This window comes from Schistocerca americana, chromosome 3 (assembly GCF_021461395.2).
Source record: "Schistocerca americana isolate TAMUIC-IGC-003095 chromosome 3, iqSchAmer2.1, whole genome shotgun sequence".
NCBI lineage: Eukaryota > Metazoa > Arthropoda > Insecta > Orthoptera > Acrididae > Schistocerca > Schistocerca americana.
Window position 1 is genome coordinate 587,102,100 of NC_060121.1, and position 27,992 is coordinate 587,130,091.

The 27,992-nt window shown below is 41.1% G+C and overlaps 1 protein-coding gene across 1 annotated transcript in view; it reads left to right on the forward strand.

The window, feature by feature from the left end:
* LOC124605593 (WW domain-binding protein 2) overlaps positions 1-10,235 on the forward strand; it is a 135,381-nt gene extending 125,146 nt beyond the window's left edge. The window contains exon 7 of the mRNA XM_047137381.1: positions 9,486-10,235. Within this exon, the coding sequence (XP_046993337.1) occupies positions 9,486-9,533 (48 nt within the window). The 3' untranslated portion in view covers positions 9,534-10,235. The remainder of the gene's footprint in view (positions 1-9,485) is intronic.
* The last annotated feature ends 17,757 nt before the right edge of the window (positions 10,236-27,992 follow it).

The following is a 27,992-nucleotide window of genomic DNA, read 5'->3' on the forward strand; positions in this document are numbered from 1 at the left end:
GGCACCACTGTACTTATGTTCCAGTTATCTGCAGTTGACGGGTACTCACTGACACTCAATGGAAAATGATAGCAATACATTTTCGTATGTTGTCCAACGTCACTGTTACCCCTGCTGCTAGTGTGCCGTTTGGGACAAGTTGGCCAAGGAATTGCTTTTTTTGCATTTTCTGCCTAGCATATAAATAAGTTTGCTCCACGTGATGAATTAGCTCATTATGAAAGAAATAATAAAAGAAATCTGCCAAATTACATTGCTCTTAAATGTGTTATGATGTTCCTGTCAGTGCCAGTGTAGTTGAAATAGTATTTGGAATATCATCTGTCTCACTCCAATCGCCACTTCTTTCCACTCCTGCCCATTTCCTACCACTGACGTTTGCAGTCAGTGAAGTTTGTAGGGGCCAAGGAGCTGCTGGTGTCACATTTTCAGTCCCATCACAGGATTCTAAAATAATACATAAATTATAGGTGAACATTAGTACCTATGAAACATGACTGTAAACAATAGTGGCACAAAACATTGTAAAATAGTATCTAATCTTAAACATCACGCTGAAAATATACGTAAACAATATAAAAATTTACTGAAATTACTTACATTTGAGTCAGATAAAACATAAGTTTGATCTTCACCTGTGTCATCAGTATCAAAATCATCGCTAAGGTCATTCTCAGACTCCTCAAGACTGCAAAGAATTTCAGCATCGCTTAGTGAACTACTATCAGACATACTGCTCCAAATATACAACGCGCTTGCACTGATGTCTCACACCCAAATGGCTGTCTTTGTTGTTTCCATTATCAGACTGCATTTTGGCAGAAATATATACTAGAAGCATTTATGTGCTTTCCAGTATCTGACACACACAATATTAGTCATGAGGGTCAAGTGGGGCGAGCTAACAACTGACTGGTGAGCACTACCCATAATATTATGGGCCTGGCAGTTCTTAAAAAAGAAGCACACTGCTTGTAATTTATGGGGAAGGCATTCTTCTGTACTCTGCTACCAATGTAATATTACGGCACTGTAAGTGTTAAAGAACATCTTTGAGGACTTCACTTTCCTGGTGATGAATCAGTGAAGTTGTGGCTTCAACAAAGTCAAACATCCTGCAATGACGGTAGTAACAAACTGGTCTCTTGTTGGCAAAAATGTTTTGTCACCAGGGTGGCTATTTTGAGAGATAAGTATGTAAACATGAAGAATAAAGATGTAGGATGTTAATAACATTTGTTTTATTTAAAATGCTTTAAGAGTTTTCTCACAAAAAAAATTGGAGGCATTACTTTTCATCACACCTCTGTACAATTAAAGTTGTGTGTGCACCTCTCTCTCTACATATATTGTTAAAATTTGCTACATGCAGTTTCAACTAGTGTGAATTTCGAGCAGCAGTTCAGAATGAATTTTTGTTATTATATTGAAATTCTTGTGGTCTCTCACATGCCTTTAGAGTGCACTGTGAGTATCATATAAGTTAATTTCCTTGTCCACAATCTTATGGGGGCAGGCGAAGTTTGAACGTATTATCTTCTTTTGTAGCTCACAATGCTAGTAAAAGTTTTCATCACCAACATTGGCCACTGAAATTGGATTGGTCTCTGTTTACCATTGCTTCAAATTCTAGACTTGCTTCAGCATTTTAGTTCTTCAAAGACTGTTCCTGAAGTATGGTGTTTCTCTTGCAAATATGAGCTTTCTCGTAAACTGTGGCATTCAATAAGTCACATTCCTGCCGCCCCCCCCTTCTGCATGTTTCTTGAGCGAGAGACTAGTGAATGCCATCAGGTTTGGGTATTCCTACCTGACCACTGTGCAACACAGTATTGTCACAGGGAATGGGGTCTTGGCTTACAATCACAATGATGGTACAAACCACTGTAAAAGAAAAAAGACCTCAATCTTAAGATATGCTTGTGTGCTGTGGGACGCGTGGCTGTTGAGGCGGAACAGTCATTGATGGTCAACCTCTGGGAAACCCGTTGCAACTCAGTGGTGTAAGGCTTCCCCAAGGAAGTAGGTCTCTGTCTATGTGGATTTTTGTATACCTAGCTGCTTGTGAAACGCTATAGCAAATCCACAAAATCAAAGCTTTCCCAATGCAATGGATGTATCATCTCTGAGTATGCACACCTATTCTCCCAAGAGATCATTGATACTTAAATGTATTTAGTAATGGTGTTACAAATGCTAGTAATCTGACCACACATCATTGGGTTGTTGGGTTGCAGGGGTGAAGCTACTTGCAAGAAATGTGTAGAGGCATCCCATAATCTGGCACTGAATGCCTGTGTCCAGCTGTCTGCATCAACTGCTCTGGGAACCACCCAATCGGGAGCCAAGGCTGCCCGGTATTAGCTGAAGAACAAGAAATGAAAGTTACAAAGCATGTGTCTTCAGCAGAAGCTAAGAAAGAATACAAGGCTACAAAATCTCCTGTCTGCCACCTCTTATACTTTGTTGACGAAGAAACCTGTCTATGCATGGATACAGTGTTCAATGATGCAGTCCCACCATATGCGTCTGTACCAGGCAAAGCAAAAAGAGTAAAGGTACAGCAACATAGGTAGCCATGACATAAGTGGAAGGTATAACTTGAACAATGAGTGTAGAGAAGGCACCTTAAAAACAGAACGCCTCTCAACTTTCCATTTTGCTGTCCCCAGGTTCTATCAGATGTCATATTGCTGTGTCTGACTGATGAAAAGGACAGCATGATGTTGGATACCTCATCACTAGACCCAGACAGGATGCCTCATCACCAGACCCAGACAGCCCCTCCACTCCCAGTTGTGCTATCAGAGCTTGACTGTCCAGGCCCAACCACAGTGCTAGAATGGCTTCCATGAATGTTTACAGGACTTGTTTGGAGGAATTGAGATTCACTGTACAGGACAAACCTTTTTGCTTCTATCTCCAAGGGACTTGCTGTAAAAATACATGTACACTATGTGATCAAAAGTATCTGGACACCTAGCTGAAAATGACTTAAAAGTTTGTGGCACCCTCCATCGGTAATGCTGGAATTCAAACTGGTATTGGCCCACCCTTAGCCTTGATGACAGCTTGCATTCTCACAAGCATAATTCAATCAGGTGCTGGAAGGTTTTATGGGGAATGGCAGCCCACTCTTCACGGAGTGCTGCACTGAGAAGAGGTATCGATGGCAGTCGGTGAGGCCTGGCACAAAGTCAGCGTTCCAAACATTCCAAAGATGTTCTAAAGGATTCAGATCAGAACTCTGTGCAGACCAGTCCATTACAGTGCCACAGGCCTTGCATTATGAACAGCCGGCAGCTGTGGCTGAGCGGTTGTAGGCTCTTCAGTCTGGAACCGCGCAATCACTATGGTCGCAGGTTTGAATCCTGCCTCGGGCATGGATGTGTGTGATGCCCTTAGGTTAGTTAGGTTTAAGTAGTTCTAAGTTCTAGGGGACTGATGAGCTCAGTGTTAAGTCCCATAGTGCTCAGAGCCATTTGAACATTTTGAATAAGAGCATTATGAACAGGTGCTCAATCGTGTTGAAAGATGCAATTGCCATCCCCAAATTGTTCTTCAACAGTAGGAAGCAAGAATGTGCTTAAGACATCAATGTAGGACTGTGCTGTTATAGTGCCATGCAAAACGACGACAGCATAACACCACTGCCTCAGAATTTTACTGTTGGCACTACACACGCTGTCAGATGACGTTCACTGAGCATTCGCAGTACCCACACTCTGCCATGGGATCGCCACATTTTGTACCATGTTTCGTCACTCCACACAACGTTTTTCCACTGTTCAGGCGTACAATGTTTACGATCCATGTGGCATCTGCTTGAGTTTTTTAAAGTCTTTATGTGACCTCAGCTTGAAACAGATCCAGATTTATGGATCACAAAGATCTTCACACCTCAAAATGCTGTATGCAGTTCATCGCAAGGTTATTACACTCTCAGCCGGGGCTTATCTTAAGAGTCCAGTTGCTAGCTTGTGTGCAGAGGCTGGCGAGCCTTCACTGTCTATTCAATGTCTTTTCCTCATGGTACACCAAGCACACATGCTCTTTCTCAAAATCACCAGCATTCACTTCTGTTGCCCAGCACCACTAGAACATACATTCTGTAAACTTCTACAGGCACCGAGGCAGGTCATTTGAGATCTGTGCGAAGGGAAGCCGTGAGTTGTTGTAGGTGGATAGCATTAAAGTTCAAAGTGATGGGTCATGTAGGGTGTCCCCCGGCTATTAGAGAGGCCCAAGTTACTTTTTGAATTGAGTGGGTACAGGAGTAGTTTTATCCTAGATTATATTTTTAAAACTAAATTTTGAAATATTTTCAATTTCCACCAGATTTTATTAATGTTTACACTTATACTGTAGAGGTTTGATAAGGTGTACCCTGTGAATATGATGGTGCGAGAAGTATAAGATGCTCTCCTTTTCATGCTAAGCCAGGAAAAGGAAATAATTTTCTGTTGGTTTTCAGAACACAAAGGTATTTGGGAAAATCAACTCAGAGGTGCAGTTACCAAGGAGACTTGTTCCCTTCCATCTTCTGCTCACTGTTGTGTCCCTGGAGGCTATTGCCATATACATGACACAGAAAGCCGTGAGTTGGTGTGAGGCTCAGTGGTTGGATGTGAGTAATAATGAGCTGCTGTCAGTGAAACTTTCACTGCGACAGTGGCTTACCTCCTCACGACCACAAGAAGAAATAGCCTTTACAGGACTTTGAATGGGAGAATGCCTATTGACACATGGCTTTCTCTTATGTTGTGAGGAGATACCAGTGTGTCATAGATGTTGAACACAGCTGCTGATATGTCATATTGTAATTGAGTGTGTCTTATACAATGGCCTGAGGACAGATCTAGGTCTCCCACAGGAATGCCCCTATTTTAACTGATAATGGGGCAAGTGTGCTCCAGGTTTCAAGGTTTTGTGTGATGTCAGGACTCCTGGGATGTGAGATTTTATAGTGTTGTTGAGTTCCTTGGTCATCCATTATTTTTATGTAGTCACCCAGCTACTGTAATCTGTTCCCTTTGTAACTCTGTGCTGGCTTTTTATCCTTGGTTTTATCTAGTTATTCTGGTGCATTTTATCAGAATTTTGTGGTTTGTCTTTCATTACTTATTTTTAATAGATTTCATCACCCTTCTCTCTCTCTCTCTCTCTCTCTCTCTCTCTCTCTCTCATGCAGTAGCGTGCACTAATTACCTCGCTGTTAGGTACCCTAACAGGCAAATAATACCTTTTTAGCTATCGCAAAAAGTGAATAAAACCTTAGAGCATGAAATGAGTCGGCAGTGTCAGTTAAACAATTTCTACGAAGTACTGTGCAAGGATTATCTAATGGGGCACAAAAATACTGTGAACCCATTTAGTTAACAATTATTCTGATTTTTATAAGCCCCTACCCTCTCATCCAGTTAGATAATACTTTGAAATGGTGTTCATTTGGATCCCTTTGGACTGCAAAAAAGGTCTCCTGTCCTGTGAAAGGTACTTTAATAGTTCATCCCAGTAATCAGATGTCAATTTTTATGCAATCAGTTTCCTCAAACATCCCACTCTCCAAATATAATGGAAATATTTCAAGTTTCTGATCACCATGATTGATGATTTATTTGGATTTCAACCAAGTTAATTATTCCATTGTTTGCACACAATATTTTGAGGACTGTATTATGTGTCTCCATAAGGTGCTGCAAACATTAAACCCGCGTGTTTTTGCTTTCTGGGTCATATTCTCACTGAAGAGCTGAGACATGGGTTTGCAAAGGAATGAGCACGCAGATCGATAAACAAGTGGCAGTGCCTATAAGCAGGAGGTCTGTTAAAGAAATGGAGACACCATAAAAACAGTAGAAGGCAAAATAGCTGCTTACGCTCACCCAAAATTGGCAGAAATATCAACATTTCATAGAGTAATAGCATGAGACCAAAAAAATAAAAGCACATAAAAGGGTGCAGTAGATTACAGCTAATTAACTCTACTATAAATACAGCACCAACAATAACTTGCAGTTTGGTTGGATTCCAGGCAGTGAGTGTACTCGGGATTACCTTCACAGCGACTGGTGAATAACACAAGGTTAAACTTAGAAATGTCATACACATTCTGTGTTCACATGAGGCTTCCAATACTGCCTCTGGTTGGTCATTTAATTACCAGAATGTCAGTTCTCAAAATGCAGTGCTAGTGGCTGTGTCCTTTTCCACAACTGATTTTCTCTCCTGTGTAACTGCTTAATAGTTTTTTTAAATTCACATAGCTTGCCACTTGCTTGTTATGTTGGCTGATCTGGACAAAGTGATTTTATGTGTGAACTGAAGGAAAAGGAACATTAAGCTGAAGAGAAAGTTATTCATTTCCCTTGGTTAACTGAAATACATTCTACCTTTTTTTTATTCATAAAGAGACAAATAAATGACATTTTACAGCACTAGGAAAATCTGATTAGCAACAAACCTATATTCAACCTGTATGGCTGATATGTAAATTGCTATACCAACTCTCTCCCAGAAAGGAGTGTTTAAAAACTTAAAGACAGAAATATTATTATTTATTTTTTGCTGTAGGATTGAAAACAACTATAGATCACATTTCATCAGTATACAATGCCTTTACAGTGTATTGGTTATTTTTTAAGTGGAGCCGGAATGATCCATCTCCTCCTTGTTAATTTTAGCAAATAGAAGGAACATTTTTTCTAAAACCATTAAACATATTGCCCTGAAATTTGGACTACATGTTCAGTGAATATTTCTCTTCAAAGTTATAATGCCATATTAAGAAGTATTTATTGGTTTTTGTTTTACAATTTTTTTAAAACAGATGCTTACTTTTTTCTCTAAAATTTTGCACTTTTCTTCTATAACCCTTGAATTATACAATATTTTTTACAATTTGTTATAAAAATGAAGGAAAAGAAGTAAACAATATTGTGTGTAAATTTCAGTGATATACTGTTAGCAGTTTTTGAGAAAATGTTCCTCAAAGATGAAAATTTTAAAGTTACGGGTAATGGGTTCCAAAGTTTTTTAATACATTCCTGCCCCATATAATGGATTATCAGCATCCTCATCTTTTTCCAGTGTTAGTTTCCTTTTCACTGGTCTTTTCTTCCCTTTTGCTGCATGTTGTAGGCTTTTGTCTCCTCTTCCTGCACCTCTTAGTCTTTCATTAATTAGGCACATTATGAAAATGGTGTTGTGTCCTGGTTGGAAACCTGAACGTTTCAGCACATCACATTTGATAATGTTTTCTTCATTGTATGTTGCCACTGCATCACACACTCCAAAATGCAATGTTTTTATCTGTACAAACACTGTTTTGGGAATCCTAATCCAAATTAAATTATTTACACTTTCATTTGGATTTTGTGTTTTCCCATGTAAACACTTTTCCAATAAACTAGGCTGTGATAAATCTCTGAATATGGGCTTAATTACATCAATTACAGCATTTGGCAAACTGTTTTTATAGGCATATTCCTTTCCTGATTGGTACCCACACCATGAGTCATCACTTGTTGGGCACAATGCATGTTGTGGGTGCTCATTTGTTGATGCAGTATGAAAAAAATAATGCCCATACTGCTCTCCTCATATGCTCAATGCTTCTTGTATTTTGACTAATTGCACACCCATAATACCTCTCCAATCTGTCAGTTGCTTCATCTGTCAACCTTTCTCTTCTTCCAAGGGTTTTACCATCACTAAGCTTCTGGGATCCTAATGTCTGCTTTAGTTTGCGCAAGTGACCCCCATGCGCTTCTGCGCATGTCCAATGCACTCCTGTTTTTTAATGTGAATTTCAGTGCCATAAGGTTAGAGTTCCTCTACAGCTTTATATCCCTTAGAATCACCATCTCCTAGGTAGTTAGTGTATCGTACATTATACAACTCCTGTGATCTGGAAAAAATTGCTTTCACTCCCTCTACTTCCATCGCTCCACTCGTGCCGTGAAAATTTGCTTCACAACTTTCACTATGTTAGTCCTTGGAATTGCCCTTACATCTACAATGTTTTGAGAGAATAGCAACATCAATTACTTTACAACTGTATCAACTGGTAGCTGTCACAACTCCATTTAGAGATTTATGACCTCTACATTCCCATGATCCATCTAAAGCAACAGTTAAAATCTCTAAAATTCCCATTATCTGTCACAGCTTCTTCAACTGCTTTCTTCATTGTTGCTTGAGCAAATTCTTCAGCAGAAGATCCCACCAATTCATTATAAAATCCAAACTCGACTGGTGGTCTTGGCAAGTTCATAATTCCACATAACGTTGTCCCTGCAGCACTGCCCTTGCCAATGCAATGCAAGCCATACGCTAGCCTAACATTTATATCATACACCTTCTTTCCACTATTACCATTACAAGGAATACTCTTAGAATTAGAAAACGAAACTGTTGCAGCACATTGGTTACACTTCAATAACATATTACATGTCAAACCAATGTGTGAAGTTATTTGCAATTTCAGTCCTCTTTCTTTGCAAACTTGGCATAAGACATTATGTTTCAAAATATTGGAGAGCAAGAAAATGTTAATTATTTCATTCACATCATTATTGCCACTTTCATAGTTTTCAAATGTTTCTTTGCTGTCACAAAGTTTCTTGCTGGAAGTAGTTCTGTCACATTCATTTGGAGTAGTCGGTGAAGCAGTCTGAGCAGCATCTCCCTTTGAAACAACAAAAGATTTCTTCTTCCACTCATTGTGCCTTTTCTTAAACACTCGATTGCTGAAACAGCGCATATTGATATCCACAAACCAAATACGTAAAACAAGTACGAGCAAAATTCGTCAAATATGCAAAATTGAACAGCTAAACAACACAAAGCAAACTCCACAAGTCCACACACATGGTATAGGTTTTATATTTACTGATATGAACAGTCACTTGTCACAGAAATAAAGCCATATAACGTTGGAAAACAAAACACTGTCTAATTCCACAAACATACCCTGCTTGCAGCCAGCGAGTGGCGCCGTCGGATGTGACACACCAAGTTGCTACAATTGTTTACGCGGCGCGTCAACTTTGCAGCAATAAAACACACACTTAGAATTCACTTGGAAGGGTGAAACTTGATTTGTTTTATTCAGAAAACTCGAAATAGTTTTGTAATCAAAAAAACCTAAAAACATTAATTTTGTCATTTTCATCATTCCGGCTCCCCTTAAGAGTTTTTCTTAATTATTATTGTGGCTGAGATATTTGAAAGTATGTTGCGACATTACATCAAAAATAAGAATCGTACAAAATTAGAAGTTCGTCATTATTTCCTCTTGGATATGGTTTTGTTTGTATTCTATGAAAAAGTGCCGTTGACAGGTCATGAAGTGCATTTCAGGGCCTTTGTTTGCTGCAAAACAAAGCAAGAGGAAACAGCTTCATAGTAATGTTGGGCAGACTTTAGCAGTGTTGTAAGATTATTGGCGATAAAACTGTTGAAATATTGATTTTATTTTACAGGAGCCTCCACCACCATATCATTCAACAACGGGGAAGAAAGACCAGTAGGACTCAGCTTACAGAGAAGGCACAACATTTTGGGCATGCATAGTTGTACCTATGTATTACTCAAAGTGCGGATAAAAACTTGTCTTAATTATTATCCAAGCAAAAGACCAAAACTGGCAGTTGTTCAAGGCAAGAAATTTTGATGCACAGTTCAATAGAAAATGAAGTAATAAATGTTTAATGTGATTGTGACATTTCCTTACATAATAGCTTAATAGGTTGTTGGTTCTTGATGGTTTTTGTCAGTTGTCCTTGGGAATCTGTAGATGTGTGTGTGTGCTTGTAATATATGTATTTGTAAGGTGTATCGAACACCTACATGACAGTGTATTTTAATTTCCTGCATCAATTTTAATTGTACAACAGCACTTTCAAACTGTCAGTTAACACTTGCTATTTAAATAAGATCTGTTTGGGGCACTGTTCCCCACCAATTGCTATGTGCCGTTTGTTGTTCCCTTACTGGGTGTGATCATTTCCAATACAATAAATATGGACTATCTATGCATAGGTTACAAATAATAAAGATATCCCTTGTATATAAGGCATCATGCATAATTCTGATTGTTATCTGTTTATAAGATATTATTACAGAAAATATATGAATAGCTGGGTCTTTGAATGTGCACAAGTATTCAGCTTCAGTTGTAGTAACAGTCTTGCTTTTTAAATTCATTCAATAAACTCATTTATTTTCCTGTATGTAATTATTTCAGTTTCATTTGCAATACTTGTACTTAACAGTTTTTCCCTTGATTGTTACACTACAGTATACAAATCCAATATACTATGCAATTTTTGTGCATGTGAAAGCTATAATAGTTATTAAAAATAGTGAGATTCATAATTTTAAAAATGTTTACTGTGAGAAATACTGTTTGTTGGATCTAGAGTGAAGAATTTTAGTTCTAAAAATGGATTGGGAGAACATACTTCCTGCCCTTCAGTCTCTAATTTGTCGTATCCCTTAATGCCTACAACCTCGGCCATCTCTCATCATGCAGAATCAATTATTGCTAGCAAAGTTGGATTTTTCCGTGGAGTCCTTACACCCAAATACTTTACTGCAATTCAGAGAATGAAAAGTATCTTTGCACTAAAAACTTGGTGTAGTTTTGTGGCCTACTCCCATGTGCCACTGCCAAAAATACTCATAAGATACTGTTAGTAGGCTGTTTGGATGCTGGCTTGAACTGGAAACTGATGCACGATTACACAATATGAAATGGAACACTGATTTAAAATATGTGTTCATTGATCAGATTTCAAATATAAAACTGAAGCTGTCATGACTCCAAAGGTTTATTTTCCTACAGCATGATATGGACACCAAAAATTTTAATGATGATTCCTATACTGTTATCTTGAAGACCAAACTGCAAAATTATGATGGAAAATACTGAGTGGAATACAGAAATGGAAGAAGTAAAAATAAAAACTTGCTGTATAGTAGAATTCTTGAGTAGTCAGTAAACTAGCTTGAAAATCTACAAAACTACTAGTCACATTGCCTTATGAGAACACAGTATCATTGTACAGAATCATTCTATTGCATCATCTTGGGTAATAAATTTATTTTAATGCTCTTCCACTGTGGAAGGTTGTTGAATCTACATTTTAACACTGAGTTTAACAATCACAACATTATATCCAAAGTGGATAAAATCAAATAAATCTAAAGTCAAAAGTGGGCAATAAAAGCAGTGTTCTGAGGCCTACTTGCTTGACTGTAGGGAATGTGAATTTATCTTGAAGAGAGTTGAAAAAAAAATAGCCAGATTCTTTAGAATATCATAAAGCAACTGGAGAAGTGTTAAGCTATGTGGCTGATTTGAGTAGGTATTCAAATAACACATAGTCATTGTAGGAACTACTAACTACTCGGTAAGATCATTGATCCAGATTAAGCCACTTACTGACTAGCTTTGGCTGTCAGTCTCATATATGCTTATGCACACAAAATGGTCATGAGTGGCAGTTATGCACAGTTGATATGCAGCTTTAAATGGCTGCATTTTTGCTTGACTTGCTGGTGAATCTGCTCTAAGGTAATTTGGAAACAGTAGTTTATCGCGCGCGCGCGCACACACACACACACACACACACACACACACACACACACACAAGAATTGAGTTTTGTTGAATAAAGTTGTTTTTACACTTCCATCGAATTAGTCTAGTTTTCTTTTTGGTATATTTTGCATTCAAAATCATAAATGTTTAGTTAAAAAACAGTGATGTATGTAAAAGTTTTTGCTTTTTCTGTGGCATAGAGATATTTGGTTCTCAGATTCCCGTTACATCATTAACTTAACACTTGGCACGTACAGAACTGCAGCCAAAGCGTGTCAAGAATTCCAGATACTAATTACAAAGGTGTTTCAATGCTTATTTGAGAGTGATTAATAAGCTATGTTAGAATCGGACACATGCACTTCATGCCAGAAATAATAAGCAACAAGGTAAATTTATATACTGAAGGGGGGAAAAGCTGCTTTGATTGGAAACAGAGGTACATGAAGTATGCACTCCAACATGCTATGTTGTAGCTTGCACAGTATACTTTAGATGAAAATAAATATTTCTTGCAACACAACTGTGGTATTAGACAACAGCAATAAATACTATAATGTTCTAGCTGTACAACACCTGAGAAATACTGATGACATTGCAATCTCCTGGTTTATATATTTTGATGGTTTATGAAACTTCTTAGTCCTATTGAAAATAAAGACTGTGCGATGGTGCAAAATATCAGCAGTAGAGGTGTTGAAGCTGATGACACAGGCCAGTGATGGAAAAACTTTCTTGCTGAAAATAACTTATTATTGTGTTTTTTGGGATGGAAAACCCAAATATGATACAAAACTGTGTCACCCACCATTTCTTCACATTTTACAGCTAAATTTATTAAATTAAGCGATTTTTAAATAATTTAACAGCTATTATATAGTTAAAATAATTTAAAAAAGAGGTGTACTGAATGTGGATGACGTTGGTAGCACTGCTGAAAAACATTTGCTGGCAAAAAGAAAGGTTGCTTCTATTTTTGTGTTAGCAGGTGGTTTTTTATTCACTGTCAACCTAACATCACTTTTTCGTTTCCTGTGAATGTGCTCAGTACAATGTCTAATCGTGGTTGTAAAAACTCTGCTGGCAGTTTATGTTATATTTGTGGTGAATTTGTGATTAAAAAACACCAAAGAAACATTACAGACTTTGTGAAAAAGTTTATCTATCATACTTTGGATCTGAACTTGGTGATCAAGATAAATCTTGGGCACCACATAAGGTATGTTATGTGTGTGTTGAAGATCTGAGAAAATTGTCCAAAAAGGAGGAAAACAGCCTTTGTATTTGCTTTTCCTACAATATGGAGGAGACAAGAAATCATTCCGATGATTGTTACTTTTGCAGTATTGATATTACTGGTCATAATTCGAAAAACAAGAAGGTAATAAGCTACCTTAACCTTCTGTCCACCATCCGACCAGTAGGGCATGGTGTAGATTTGCCGGTTCCTGAAGCACCAGATAATTTAAATTCTATTACAACAGAAGGATTTTCTGCTGTACGGTCTGATTTACATGAACCAGATGATGATGATGATGAATTCCATTGTTTAATCTGACCGAGCGTAACGATTTGGTTAGGGATCTGGGCTTAACGAAAGAAAAAGCTGAATTGCTTGGCTTTAGATTAAAAGAAAATAACGTATTGGCAGTTGGAACCAGCATATACATGTATAGAAAGAGAGAGCAGCAATTTTCCAAGGTTTTTTTTCAACAAGGTGATTTAGTGTACTGCTCAAACATTTTTGTACTATATAATAAAAAGCATATTGCTCGCAACTATGGGTGATACAAAAAAACTAAGGCTAGATTTGGATTCAGCTCATAAAAATCTATAAAGATCAGATATCAAAATAAAGAAGTTTTTCAGAAAGCAATTTTCTTTGGCCTGTGTAATTAACAGATGCATCCAGTGAGCACATACAGAAAAAAAAATCTTACAATGACAATTGGTATAGCACTGTGCATGTGATTTTTTTTTAATGCTTTCTGTGCCTTTTGTGTAAATAAGTCACAATTTCTAATTTTCAGCCTTATCTGTATGCCAACACATGATTGTCAAATTACGCCTGCCTTGACATATTTCATAGCTCTACAAATGGCAAACTGCCTGCTGCAATTGACTGTCAAGACAGGTATACTGGGGATAAATATGACCCTTAATTTCAAGGCCATCCATGAAATATCCTGACTTGCCCTATTGCACAGTTCTGCAAAAATCCGAGGCTGTTGTTGACCCCAGAATCTGAGCACCATTGTACTGTGTCATTGCAAGGGTGTTTTCATTCTCCGCTGCCTTTTTCGACCCACCACGGACCCTCTTCCGACCCCCCACGGCCCCTCTTCCGACCCCCCACGGCCCCTCTTCCGACCCCCCACGGCCCCTCTTCCGACCCCCCACGGCCCCTCTTCCGACCCCCCACGGCCCCTCATCCGACCCCCCACGGCCCCTCTTCCGACCCCCCACGGCCCCTCTTCCGACCCCCCGACGGCCCGACTTCCGACCCCCCCACGGCCCCCCTTCCGACCCCCCCCCACGGGCCCCCTTCCGACCCCCCCCCCACGGCCCCCCTTCCGACCCCCCCCCACGGCCCCCCTTCCGACCCCCCCCACGGCCCCCCTTCCGACCCCCCCCCACGGCCCCCCTTCCGACCCCCCCCCACGGCCCCCCTTCCGACCCCCCCCCACGGCCCCCCTTCCGACCCCCCCAAGGCCCCCCTTCCGACCCCCCACGGCCCCCCTTCCGACCCCCCACGGCCCCCCTTCCGACCCCCCACGGCCCCCCTTCCGACCCCCCACGGCCCCCATTCCGACCCCCCCCCTCCCCTACGGCCCCCCTTCCGACCCCGCCTCCCCTACGGCCCCCCTTGCGACCCCACCCCCCCCAACGGGACCCCTTGCGACCCCCCTCCCCCCACGGACCTCCTTGCGACCACCCTCCCCCCACGGAACTCCTTGCGACCACCCTCCCCCCACGGACCCCCTTGCGACCCCCCCCCGCCATGGCCCCCCTTGCGACACCCCCCCCCCCCCCCCCCGCCACGGCCACCCTTGCGACACCCCCCCGCCACGGCCACCCTTCCGACCCTCCCCCCCCCCCCCCCCACGACCCCCCTTCCGACCCTCCCCCCCCACAACACCCCTTCCGACCAGCCCCCCCCACGGCCCCCTTTCCGACCCCCCCCCCTACGGCCCCCCTTGCGACACCACCCCACAGACCCCCGTGCGACCCCCCCCCCAACGGGACCCCCTTGCGACCCCCCCCCCCCCAACGGGACCCCCTTGCGACCGCCCCCCCAACGGGACCTCCTTGCGACCCCCCCCCCCCCCCAACGGGACCCCCTTGCGACCCCCCCCCCAACGGGACCCCCTTGCGACCCCCCCCCAACGGGACCCCCTTGCGACCCCCCCCAACGGGACCCCTTGCGACCCCCCCCAACGGGACCCCTTGCGACCCCCCTCCCCCCATGGACCTCCTTGCGACCCCACTACCCCCACGGACCTCCTTGCGACCCCCCTACCCCGACGGACCTCCTTGCGACCCCCCTCCCCCCACGGACCCCGTTGCGACCCCCCTCCCCCCACGGACCCCGTTGCGACCCCCCCCCCTGCCGCGGCCCCCCTTGCGACGACACCCCCCCGCCACGGCCCCCCACACGGCCCCCCTTGCGGCCCCCCCACACGGCCCCCCTTGTGGCCCCCCACACGGCCCCCCCACACGGCCCCCCTTGCGACCCCCCTTGCGACCCCCCTTGCGACCCCCCTTGCGACCCCCCTTGCGGCCCCCCTTGCTGCCCCCCTTCCGACCCCCCCTCCACAGCTCCCCTTCCGACCCCCCTTGCGGCCCCCCTTGCGACCCCCCCCTCCACAGCTCCCCTTCCGACCCCCTCCCCCTCCGCCCCCCCACGGCCCGACAATACGCCCCCACGGCCCCCCTTCCGACCCTCCCCCCCCACGACCCCCCTTCCGACCCTCCCCCCCACGGCCCCCCTTCCGAATCTCCCCCCCACGGCCCCCCTTCAGACTTCCCCCCCCCCCCCAGGCCCCCCTCCCGAATCTCCCCCCCACGGCCCCCCTTCAGACTTCCCCCCCCCAGGCCCCCCTCCCGACCTTCCCCCCCCCCCCCCCCCCCCGCGCCCCACGGCCCCCATCCGACCTTCCCCCCCCCCTCCCCCACGGCACCCCTTCCGACCCTCCCCCCCCCACGGCCACCCTTTCCGACACTCCCCCCCCCATGGCCCCACTTCCGACCCTCCCCCCCCGGCCCCCCTTCCTATCCTCCCCCCCATGGCCCCCCTTCCGACCGCCCCCCCCCACGGCCCCTCTCCCGACCCTCCCCCCGGCCCCCGTTCCGACACTCCCCCCCCCTTCCGACACTCCCCCCCACTTCCGACACTCTCCCCCCCCCCCCCGCGGGCCCTTTTCCGACACTCCCCCCCCCCCCTGCGGTCCCCATTCCGACCCGCCCCTCACGGTCCACATTCCGACCCTCCCCCCCCCCACGGGCCCCCTTCCGACCCTCCCCCCCACGGCCCCCCTTCCACCCCCCCCCTCCCTACGGCCACCCTTCCAACCCTCCCCCCCCCCCCCCCCCCCCCGACGGACCCCCTTCCGACCCTCGCAAAGAGCCTTCTCCCGGCCCCTCTGCCGACCCTCGCAAAGAGCCCTCTCCCAGCCCCTCTGCCGGCCCCCCGGCCCCTCTGCTGCCCCCCCGGCCCCTCTGCCGCCCCCCGCCCCCCCACCACGGCGCCCTGAACTGCTATGAGCACTCATTCAGTAGAAGAGATGTATTTTACAGTACCAAAGAAGAACAAGTGCTCATTAGCTCTTAAGGTAAGCCTTTGAAAGCCCTTGTTTACTATACTTTTTCTTTGAATAATTGTATCTGTCATAGCCGTAAAAATTGACCATTCCTTTTCGGAAACTATGTATACCAGGTAATACTGTTGCTATTGATGAAATCATTATAATAATTATAGGATGATTTTTATTTTAAAAGTATATATCAAGTAGATGCTATAAATATGGAGTTAATATTTTAAAATTATCCTTTATTATTGGATGCACTCTAAGCACATTGAATTACACAGGTTGCATGAATGTTGTCTCTAAAATTTTGGCAGAAAGCGTTGTGCTGAGTTTTTACTATTATCATAATGGCCAAACAATTGACACACACAAATGGAACCCATCAGTTCCTCTTATAAAGCAGCTCCTTTGAAATAAGGTAAAATTGGTGGGGACATTGAAAAAGAACAGAAGGCATTGTCCACCAATCAATAAAAATACCTTAAAAAGGGTGAAGTTGGAGGTAAAGGTTTGTCTAGTAGCACAAATTTGTCAAAATCTTTCTTCTCAGCAATTACATAGGTTTGCTTTTTTTTAACGTGTGCCTTAAGATAAGTTGTAGAGTCAGTATTGCCTTGTGTTTTCGTACATTTCTCGAGAATCAAAACTGTTCCTTGCTCATGTCAGCTTCTATCAGTCATTCCATTCTTCTGTAAATAATCCCTGTCAGTATTTTGCAAGCATGACTTACTAAATTGATAGTTCAGCAGTATTCTCATGCCAGCATCTGCTTTCTTTGATATTGGAATTATTACATTTTTCTTGAAGTTTGAGGGTACTTTGCCTGACTCAAATACTTTGCACAGCAGGCGAAATAGTTTTGCAATTACTAGCTCTTCCAAGGACCCCAGTAATTGTGACAGAATGCCATCTTCTCCAGAGTCCTTGTCTCTCTTTCGTTTCTATTTTAGTATCCTAAACTTCATTACCTTTGTAAAGCTGCTCTACATGTGTTCCTCCCAACTTTCACCTTTGCCTAAGTAATGGATTGCCAACTAAGCTCTACGTGTCTTTTTTCCAAATGTCTCTTTATTCTTCTTATAAGTGATCTCCATTTATCCCCTAGTTGTACTTGCTTCTTCAGTCTTACAATTGCCCACTAGTCATTACTGCTTAGCCATTTTGCACTTTCTGTCAATCTGCTGTATTTCCTTTCATCTGCTTCATTTTCATATTTTCTTCTTTCATCTACTATATTCAGTATTTCCCGTGTTATCAAAGGATTTGTACTAGGTCTTGTCTTTTACCCATGTGATTGTTTGCTGCCTTCACTATTTCATTTCTCAAAAGTTGCTCATTCATCTTCTACTGTATTCTATTCCCTTTTTTCAGTCGATTGCCTAATGCTCCCACTGAAAATCTTGTACCTTTTTGCAGTTTCTCAAGTTTTATCTTACAGTTGATAACCAATAAATTATGGTGCAAGTCCACATCTGCTTCTGAAAATGTTGTACATTTTAAAATCAAATTTCAAAATCTCTATCTTACAATTATATAATTAATCTGAAACCTTACTGTGTCTCCAGGGTCTGACAGTTCTTTCCCCTAGCCCAAATTTCCCTATTATTATTATTATTATTATTATTATTATTATTATTATTATTATCATCATCATCATAATTAGTGTCTCTTCCTTTTCTGTCTGTCAAATACCAGTCCCCCATCAGAATTAACTAACTTCTGCTTTAACTATCTTAATTATTTCTTTTATCTCATCATATGTTCTTTCAATCACTTTATCATCTGTGAAACTAGTTGGCATAAAAACTTTTGCTACTGTGGTGGGTTTTGCCTTCATGTCTATCTTGGCTACAATAACACATTCACTATGCTGTTCATAGTAGCTTATCTGCATTCCTATTTTTTATTCATTATTATTCCTACTCCTGCATTATCCATATTTGATTTTGTATTTATAGCACTGTACTCATCTGACCAGAAATCCAGTTCTTCCTTCCATCGCAGTTCACTAATTCCCACTATAAATTTCAACCTATCCATTTATCCTTTTAAATTGTCTAACTTCAATACTTCATTAAGCAATCTGATGTTACATGCTCTCACCTGTAGAATGCCAGTTTTGTTTTTTTCTGATGGTGATTTTCTCCTGAGTAGTCTCCTTCCATAGTTCTGACTGAACAGCTTTACCTCCAGAATATTTTGACCTAGAGCATGCCTTCATTTAACCATACAGAAGAGCTGTAGGCCCTCACAAAAATGTGGGCTGTAATTTCCGTTTCCTTTCAGCTATTCACATTTACCAGCACAGCAAGGCCATGTTGGCGAACACTACAAGACCGGATCAGTCAATCTTCCACACCACCACCCCTGCAGTTACTAATAAGGTTGCTGCCCCTCTTCAGAAACAACACATTTGTGTGTTCTGTCCACATATACCATTCTGCTGTGGTTGCACCTATGGTATGGCCATTTGTAGGCCTACCATTGAGACACTCAAGCAACTCCATCTTGGCAAGGTCCGTGATTCGTGGGTGGACTAAACTCTACATCTGCTTAATAATAAAAAATGAAAGAAAGCTTGTAAGATTTTTGAAATAGTTTATCTAAAATTAAGAAATAAAACAGATTAGAGAAACATTTGACATACCTGTGAATGATGCTTGAAGTCGTGTAAATAGGGAAAAGTGAGTAAGCAAGAACAATAACAGCAGCAGCATGTGTAAAGGAGAAAATACTTTCTGCACCACATGCATTCTGTTTCCTGCTATTTAAAGGGTTCTCTATTGAAAAATTTTTGAGACAAAAATTGTTGGAACTTTTTTACACCTTTGGACATTGACGATAGAAATATGTCAAGGCCACACATCACACAGAAGAGTCTACATATTCCACCAGTCAAGTATCTTCTAGTACTTCTTAAAATTTTAAGATTATAAGTTACACAATGTTTTTTAAATTCTCAATTGGCTCCTCATATAATACAGGATTCCAAGCATTATTCAAATGTTTTTTATTTTTTGCAAGTTTTGATAAATCTTCAAGGGATACAAAAATATGTGGAACATTTGGTGACCACAAACACAGCAAGACTAGATCACGAAAGTGTCAGTGCCTGTGAAGAATTTTCTCATTACTGTTTCAGGTAATGCTGTACTCCTGGATTATCTTTTTCATTCTCGGTCCTCCTCACACACTTATCTGCTTTCAGTGTTATTGGAAGACCTGTCATATGTTTACCACGTGTTTTTAATGATTGGTCACACTTGTGCACTTCAGCTGATGATTCAGATAACCTATAGTCGAATAAGCAACGTTGTTACCAGCTATCAACAGTGAAGTGCTAACAGCCGCAGGATATAAACAGGAGTCATCTACAGAGCTGTGACAACATTGAACTTTCCTAGTGTCTTCTGTTTTTGAAATGTCCTGAATTTAATACTTGGTTAGAAGGAAGCCATTTTGAGAGTTGTGTGTCACACCAATCCAACTTTTTATATGCAAAATGGCTAGGCCTTGAAGAGATGAACTTTCTGACACTTCATTTATTTGGATATCAGCAGCTGTTTGTGAAATATTTCAATTCAATTTCCTTCATATCACTCAATAAGTTTTCCACAGATACCCTACTTTCTTTCATGCAATGAAAGGTACCCCCCCCCCCCCCCTCCCCCTCCCGTTCTTAAAAACTTCACATCACACTGGTCAGTTTGAGACCCCATTTGTTAATTTCCCACTCTTTGTTTGGCTATGAAAATTGAGAGAACACTCCATAGTGGTATTTCCCCTAAAATCACTAATTAAATGGTTTTTATTTACCTGGATTACTTTCAAGTAATTAGATACCTCACACTAGTAAATTTGATGTCCCATTTGTCCATTTTACACTCTTCATTTGGCAATGAAAATTCAGAGTATAACACAGTGTGTAATTTATAGGAGCCATATTTTCATTACACTCAAACAATTCGCCAAATAGATTCCATGTGAATATAAAAACAAGTACCAAGAAGGCCGCTGTTTTGAAAAAGCTGCAGATTCCCTGCTTATACTAACTATTTACTTATTTTCTATTATTGGCTGCTTTATACAATGAAGAAAGTCAGAGACAAATATCTATAGTTTATACACCTAGAGTCAAGTGTACAGTGAACATTGTTATTTGTTAAGTTACTAACATATAACTCAAAAAATAGTCATTTGTGTACACGTGCATAAGTCTTAAAACAGCTGTAGGGATCACTCACTGCAGTATGGACAATACACGATTCTGGATGTGCGAGACAGTTAGTGCTTACCAATTTCGTTTTGCACAACAAACCATAAAATTGGCCATATTCTGGAAGTAGCTTCACTGACATTTGCCTCATTGCTCCAGGTGGCGCCTGTGATTTGCATAAATTGTTCAATTCTTGAAAATTTGAAGCCAATCAAAATGTCTGATTGCTCCCGGAGTATGGTGCAGTGGACGCACATATTGTCATTGCAAGGGTGCTTATATCCAGGGACAGGGGAGGAGCAGCTGCATGCATCCCCTCCCCCTCCCTTCAGCTCTTGGTGTAAGGAAACGATGTAGTGCAGTCAGGTGTTTTTTATTTCAAGAATATTATTTAAAAGTTGGTATATGCAAGTTTTTAACAAGGTCAGATCTGGAACTTTCATGGATACTGGCAAGTCACTGTTCATCTCCCAAGATATCCCCCAGGTTTAGCACCCCCCCCCCCCCTCCCAAACTATTGTATGGGTGCCCATGTGTGTTAGTCTCCATTAAGATTATTGGCAAAGGGCAAAATCTGATTGGCCAATTCCTCATTCTAAATATTCTTATTGATGGTGGATGTCCCCTGAATCAGTGGACCCTTTTCTTTGTAGTTCAAACAGACAAAAAAATTAACATTGTTAATAGATTACACTTCTTGCACAGCCAAATAGGTGGACCTACCTTTAATTGCTCACTTTTGTGATACTGTTATCTTATTGCCTTTAGATTCATAATCTGAAAAGATTAGTTAAATGCAAAATATAATGAGTCTGTACAAAAAATGTAAGATTTTAAATAATGGAATGAATAAGGGTGATTAGAACATAATTGGAACACACATATTAAGAATCTTCCCAAACACATGAATTCAGCAACATCTGCTCTGTGTGTAACTGCTGTTTTTGTTGCAGAAAAAAAGAAATTACAAAGTCGGCTCACTTTGAATACTTCCATCCATTACTGTTATACCAAACACTATTTTGGGACAGTTTCACGTGTAAACATAAAGTATTAATTGCACAGAAAAGTGGTCTGGGAATATCTTTGATGACCATCCTAAAACCTCATGTAAGCCAGTAATAAATAAAATAAGCATCACGATATGTTTACTCTCTTCTGGAGTTTGTTTTGAAGAACCACCTTTAATTTGAAAATTATAGTTGCATTCATAAATTAAGCACCAGGAACAATTTATCATTACTCTTGGGCTGAAAGAAACCAAGCATATAGCTGTAATAATGTTTGACCACCTTCCACATGAATTAAAACTGCTGACAGATACAACAAATTGACACTATTTCTATTTGCTTGGCAACTCTTCCTACTCCTTTGCTGAATTTTGAACAGGAAAAAATCTGTAGTTAGTTTGATGTTTCGTCTATCATTTGCACGATAAATGATGTGGACTGAATCATTTTAATTTACATCACAAATTAATTTTAAAATATGGCTACATGCTGAACATTTATAAGTTTTGTTTTGTTCCATTATTATTATTATTATTATTATTATTATTATTCTTTCTTTCTTTCTTTTCTCAGACGTTATGTCTGGTCAAAAATGGAAAGTGACGCTGGCCTTGATCAAGCGTGACTTCCTTTTAACTGTACGGTATATGTTATATTGCATTTAGAAACTTTCGGGTAATTGAACATGTATCAATAATTACAGATTTCTGTAGTTGTATATACAAGTTTGGATGTAGCTCTATTGCATTGATGTACTGGTGGATATTGTGTGGTATGACTCCTGTAGTTGATAGTATAATTGGTATAATGTCAACTTTATCCTGATCCTATATGTCCTGATTGCTTTGTGTATTTTGCTAGTTTCTGCTTGTTCTATAAAGAATTTTCTTAAATTGTCTACCTGTCCATTATGTAGGTTTTTTATGTCGATAAATCCCCTTCCTCCTTCCTTTCTGCTTAATGTGAATCTTTCTGTTGCTGAATGTATGTGATGTATTCTATATTTGTGGCATTGTGATCGTGTAAGTGTATTGAGTGCTTCTAGGTCTGTGTTACTCCATTTCACTACTCCAAATGAATAGGTCAATATTGGTATAGCATAAGCATTTATAGCTTTTGTCTTGTTTCTTGCTGTCAATTCTGTTTCCAGTATTTTTGTTAGTCTTTGTCTATATTTTTCTTTTAGTTCTTCTTTAATATTCGTATTATCTATTCCTATTTTTTGCCTGTATCCTAGATATTTATAAGCATCTGTTTTTTTCCATCGCTTCTATGCAGTCGCTGTGGTTATCCAATAAGCAATCTTCTTGTTTAGTGTGTTTTCCCTTGACTATGCTATTTTTCTTACGTTTGTCTGTTCCAAAAGCCATATTTATATCATTGCAGAATACTTCTGTTATCTTCAGTAATTGGTTGAGTTGTTGATTTGTTGTTGCCAGTAGTTTTAGATCATCCATGTATAGCAAATGTGTGATTTTGTGTTGGTATGTTCCAGTAATATTATATCCATAATTTGTATTATTTAGCATGTTGGATAGTGGGTTCAGAGCAAGGCAGAACCAGAAAGGACTTAATGAGTCTCCTTGGTATATTCCGCGCTTAATCTGTATTGGCTGTGATGTGATATTATTTAAATTTGTTTGGATATTAAGTGTGGTTTTCCAATTTTTCATTACTATGTTTAGGAACTGAATCAATTTAGGATCTACTTTGTATATTTCCAATATCTGTAGTAACCATGAGTGGGATACACTATCAAAAGCTTTTTGGTAATCAATGCATGCGTAGTGTAGCGAACTTTGTTTAGTTTTAGCTTGATATGTCACCTCTGCATCTATTATCAGTTGCTCTTTAAATCCTCGTGCTCCTTTGCAGCAGCCTTTTTGTTCTTCATTTATAATTTTGTTCTGTGTTGTATGTGTCATTAATTTCTGTGTAATGGCTGAAGTTAATATTTTGTACATTGTTGGTAGGCATGTTATAGGGTGATATTTAGCTGGGTTTGCTGTGTCTGCTTGATCTTTAGGTTTCAGATAAGTTATTCCTTGTGGAAGTGTATCAGGGACTGTGTATGGGTCTGCAATGTAACTGTTAAATAATTTAGTTAGATGTGAATGTGTTGAGGTGAACTTCTTTAGCCAGAAATTTGCTGTTTTATCTTTTCCAGGGGTTTTCCAATTGTGCGTAGAATTAATTGCTCGGGTGACTTCATGTTGCAAAATTATCACTTCAGGCATTTGTGGTATCATCTTGTATGTGTCTCTTTTTGCTTGTATCTACTGTGTATGTCTGTTAGGTTGTACTGGGTTTGACCATATGTTGCTCCAGAAGTGTTCCATGTCTTATGTTTGGTGGATTGTCAATTTTAATGTGTGTGTTATCTATTGTCTGATAAAATTTCTTTTGGTTTGTGTTGAATGTTTGGTTTTGTTTCCTTCTATTTTCACTTTTTTTGTATCTTCTAAATTGTTTGGCCAATGCTTGTAATTTTTGCTTCTTTTCATCTAATTGCTCTATCGCTTCTTGTTGTGAGATTTTACCTAACCTTTTTCGTTTTTTGTCTGATATTTCATTTCTTATAAATTGTGTTAGCTGTCCGATGTCTTTTCTCAGTTTTTCTATTCTGATCTGTAGCCTGTGTTGCCATGCTGGTTTTGTGGGTTTCTTCTGTGTGTTGGTTGGTTCTGATCTCTGCCTAGTGTGTATATTTAGTGTAGTGAGTGCCCTATATAAACCAGTTGTTGTAACTTTTCCATAGTTGTATTTTCATTTATTTTGTTGTGTATGATTGTGTTGATAGTTGTTATTGTTGTTTCAAATTGAGTTATTTGGGGGTCTATGCAAGAATGGTCTAATGTCTGTATTTGTGTCTTTGTATTCTATATATGTCAGGTGAAATTTTTCTTCTATATCTAACATGTGTGTCACTTTGTGTTCTATTTGTGCTTGTTCCGGTGGCTGTCTTAAGATTTTGTTTTCCTCTGATTGTTTAATTGATGCGTGTCATTCTTTGTTTGTTTGCTCTGGGATGTTTGAGTCCATTACTGTATTTTCTTCTTCTTCTGATTGCACAGTATTTGTTATACTTGTTGTTTGATGTTTTCTAATTCTGACTGGGGTATCCTGTTACTTTTGATTATTACACGGATCTGATCAGCTAGTTGTTGTTCTGTTAAAAATTTTAATTCTGGGTATCTGGTAATAAATGTTGTGCATACTTGTGATCTGTATCCAGTTGTGTTGGTTCCTAAGTTTGTTGCTAGGTAATAACAGAACATCAGGTGTCTGTTAACGGACATAGCTAGAAATATTTGTCAACCTGAGTCGCTCGACGCTGAGATGGAACATCTCCACACTGCACTAATGAAGAACGGATATTCGTCCGCCGAAATAAAACATGCGTTGAGGCACCCACGCAGAAATCATACTGACGTACAGGCTACTGCAAAATCTAAGGTTTTCCTGCCGTTTGTTAAAAATGTAATGGAAAGAATAGGAAGGATCTTGACGAAGCAGAATATTACCGTAATTTACAATCCCACCAGGAAGATACAGGAATACCTTAAGCCTGCCAAGGACCCTCGCAAACCACTGGAAAAAGCTGGAGCGTATAGGATCCCATGCAGCTGTGGTGATGTTTATGTGGGTACCACTAAAAGAACTGTTTCTAAACGTTTGGAAGGGCATAAGGGAAATTGCAGAAGAGGAGAAATGGAACGATCAGCTGTTGTGGAGCATGCTTCCCAGCCAGGGAACCACAATATTCGTTTCGAGGAGACGCACGTACTAGCGGCCACAATCGGATATTACGAAAGGCTCTACAGGGAGGCAATTGAAATTGCTAAACACCCTAATAATTTCATCCGTAAGGAGGAGGGTGTGAAATTAAACGGCATATGGATGCCGGTGTTAAAGAAGATGTGTACCACCCGCCCACTACTGGGTGATGGCAACGGCGATCGACGGCGACGGACAGCGGCCAATTGCACTGACGTTTTCAAAACACGTGACGTCACGTCACGCCGCGGCGTGGGAGCGCGCGGACACGGAATTTAGCGGCAGTCTGTAGCGAGCCAGTGGGTGTGTTGGACCTTCCATCGAGCTACGGACCCCCTTGAAGATGTCTCCCGCAGTTGGAGACGAAACGTTGGGAATCGACACAGAATTCATCAACCGACCACGGCATAACAGCCCGGATAATTATAATGGACATGATATTTCTGGCCGTGAAAGTCTACATTTTAGTATTCATCTGAAACTTTTTATGCTTGTTTTGAAATTTTACTTTCCTGTCTGTTGGAAATTTTCCTGTCACTGGGTAAGTTATCAAAAATTTTAGTTGCAGCATTGTGCACCCCCTTTTTGTGCTAAAGGCAACCTTAATGTGGAGTAATGGATGCATTTATCCTTCTGGTATTGCAATTATGTACACATTGACCCTTTTGAATTGCAGTGGATTGTTTACAACAAACTACAAGAAGGAACAAATCTACTGTGAAGCAGTTGTCACAGTGCCCAACTCCTTAAACTGATGTCAGCAAGATGATACTGACTGATCACCATACATTACTCGTAAAGCACATTTTTGAGCAATGAACACTTTCTTTCTTGAAGATGAGTTACCCCAGAACATTACTCCAAATGACATTATTGAATGAAAATATGTGAAACAGATCAACCTACTGACTTCTCTCTCCCCAAGATCTGCAATTAATATAAGTGCAAATGTGTAGTGTCGGGATCAGTCGAATGGAAACAATCAATACAGTTGCTTGTTGGAAAACAGTTGGCTCATTTGGTTGTAGCTTTTTTTAATTGGTTGAATTATTCTTCCATTCTTCTGAGTTAAACCATTGTATGGGAGCAACCAAAAGGAAAAAAGTGAATCAGTCAGTTGTAGCTTTACATGTCAGTTGGATTATTACACATTCATTTCTTTTGAGTGAAACCAGTCCATGGAAACAACTGAATCAAACCAGTTGTCACAATCCAGTGGTGTTTTGCATACTGACTGAGTTATTCGTTCTTTCTTTACAAATGAAACCAGTCTTGAGTTTTCTGTCAGATGAAGCATGCATTCATTTGTTCATTCGACTGAAATCATTGTTTAGTGGTTTAGGTGATTGAATTATCCAGTAACTCCTCTGAATGAAACCAGTCTGTAGTGCTTTCATTATGTGAAGTAAAGCAGTGGTACACAATACAAACTGGGATACATATACCCCCAGAGGGTGGCCCCAACCCTGGTGTATATGTTAAGACATCTCAGTGGGTACATCAAAGTTAAAATTAGCAATAGAAATACTCATTTAATTATATGCTGAAAGACTAATTGTTCTTTTCACCATTTAAAACTTATATACAGGCTGCTGGGCATAAATTTGTCCCAGGTGGAATTAACAACATGTGACTAATAAAACTTCATTGGGAATACAAAGCTGAGCTAGTATAAAAGTTCTGTTAGATATACGTGCAGAAGAAACAATATGCTTGATTTTTGTGACTGTTTGCATTCCATTTTGCTGAAAACTTGTGTGATGATTTCCATTAATTATAAAAAATCTAGCCTCTAAGCATCCTGCACGCTCCACATCAGCATCTTGTTGCTGCCAGGGCCAGGGCAGCAGAAGGCAGGAGGAGTCAGCCTTTTGCCAGTAGCACAGGTCCTAGCAGTGCTGCACTAGCACCAGCCACCAAGCCATCTCCTCACACCGGCTGCATCCCTGACCCTGGCAGCAGCAGCAGGAGCTGGCTATGGAGACACCATGCACCAGCCCCAACGACCATTGCCCCCCCCCCCCCTCCCCCATGGAAAATGGTGAAAAAGTATGGGAGTGAAATCACTCAAACCCAGAAACGCAAGTTGTTCACGTGGTATTCATTGGACTGTTGCCTGTAAACACGCACCATGTCAGTGTTCTTGGAAGAGAGCTATGGCGGTGACATGGCTCTATTCTTGTTCCCGTGTAGTGATTTGTGAAGATGGAAAAATCAAGATTCGAGTAGTGATTAAGTACTTCGCAAAGGAAGGTATGAAAGCAAAGGACATTCTTGCTGATTTCCAGAATACACTGGGGGACTGTGCTCTTTCATATTCAACTGTTGCCAAGTAGACAAATGAATTTAAATTTGGTCGGGAGAGCTTAGACGATGATCCGCACACTGGTCGGCAAGATGTGTCGCTAATCCAGAAATCATTACGAAAGTGCACAAAATGGTCTTGGAGGATCGCCAATTGAAAGTGTGTGAAATTGCTCACGCTTGCCGGATGTCGTCTGAAAGGTATATCACATTTTAACTGAATAATTAGAAATGAAAAAGCTATCTGCAAGATGGGTGCTGTGACTCTTGA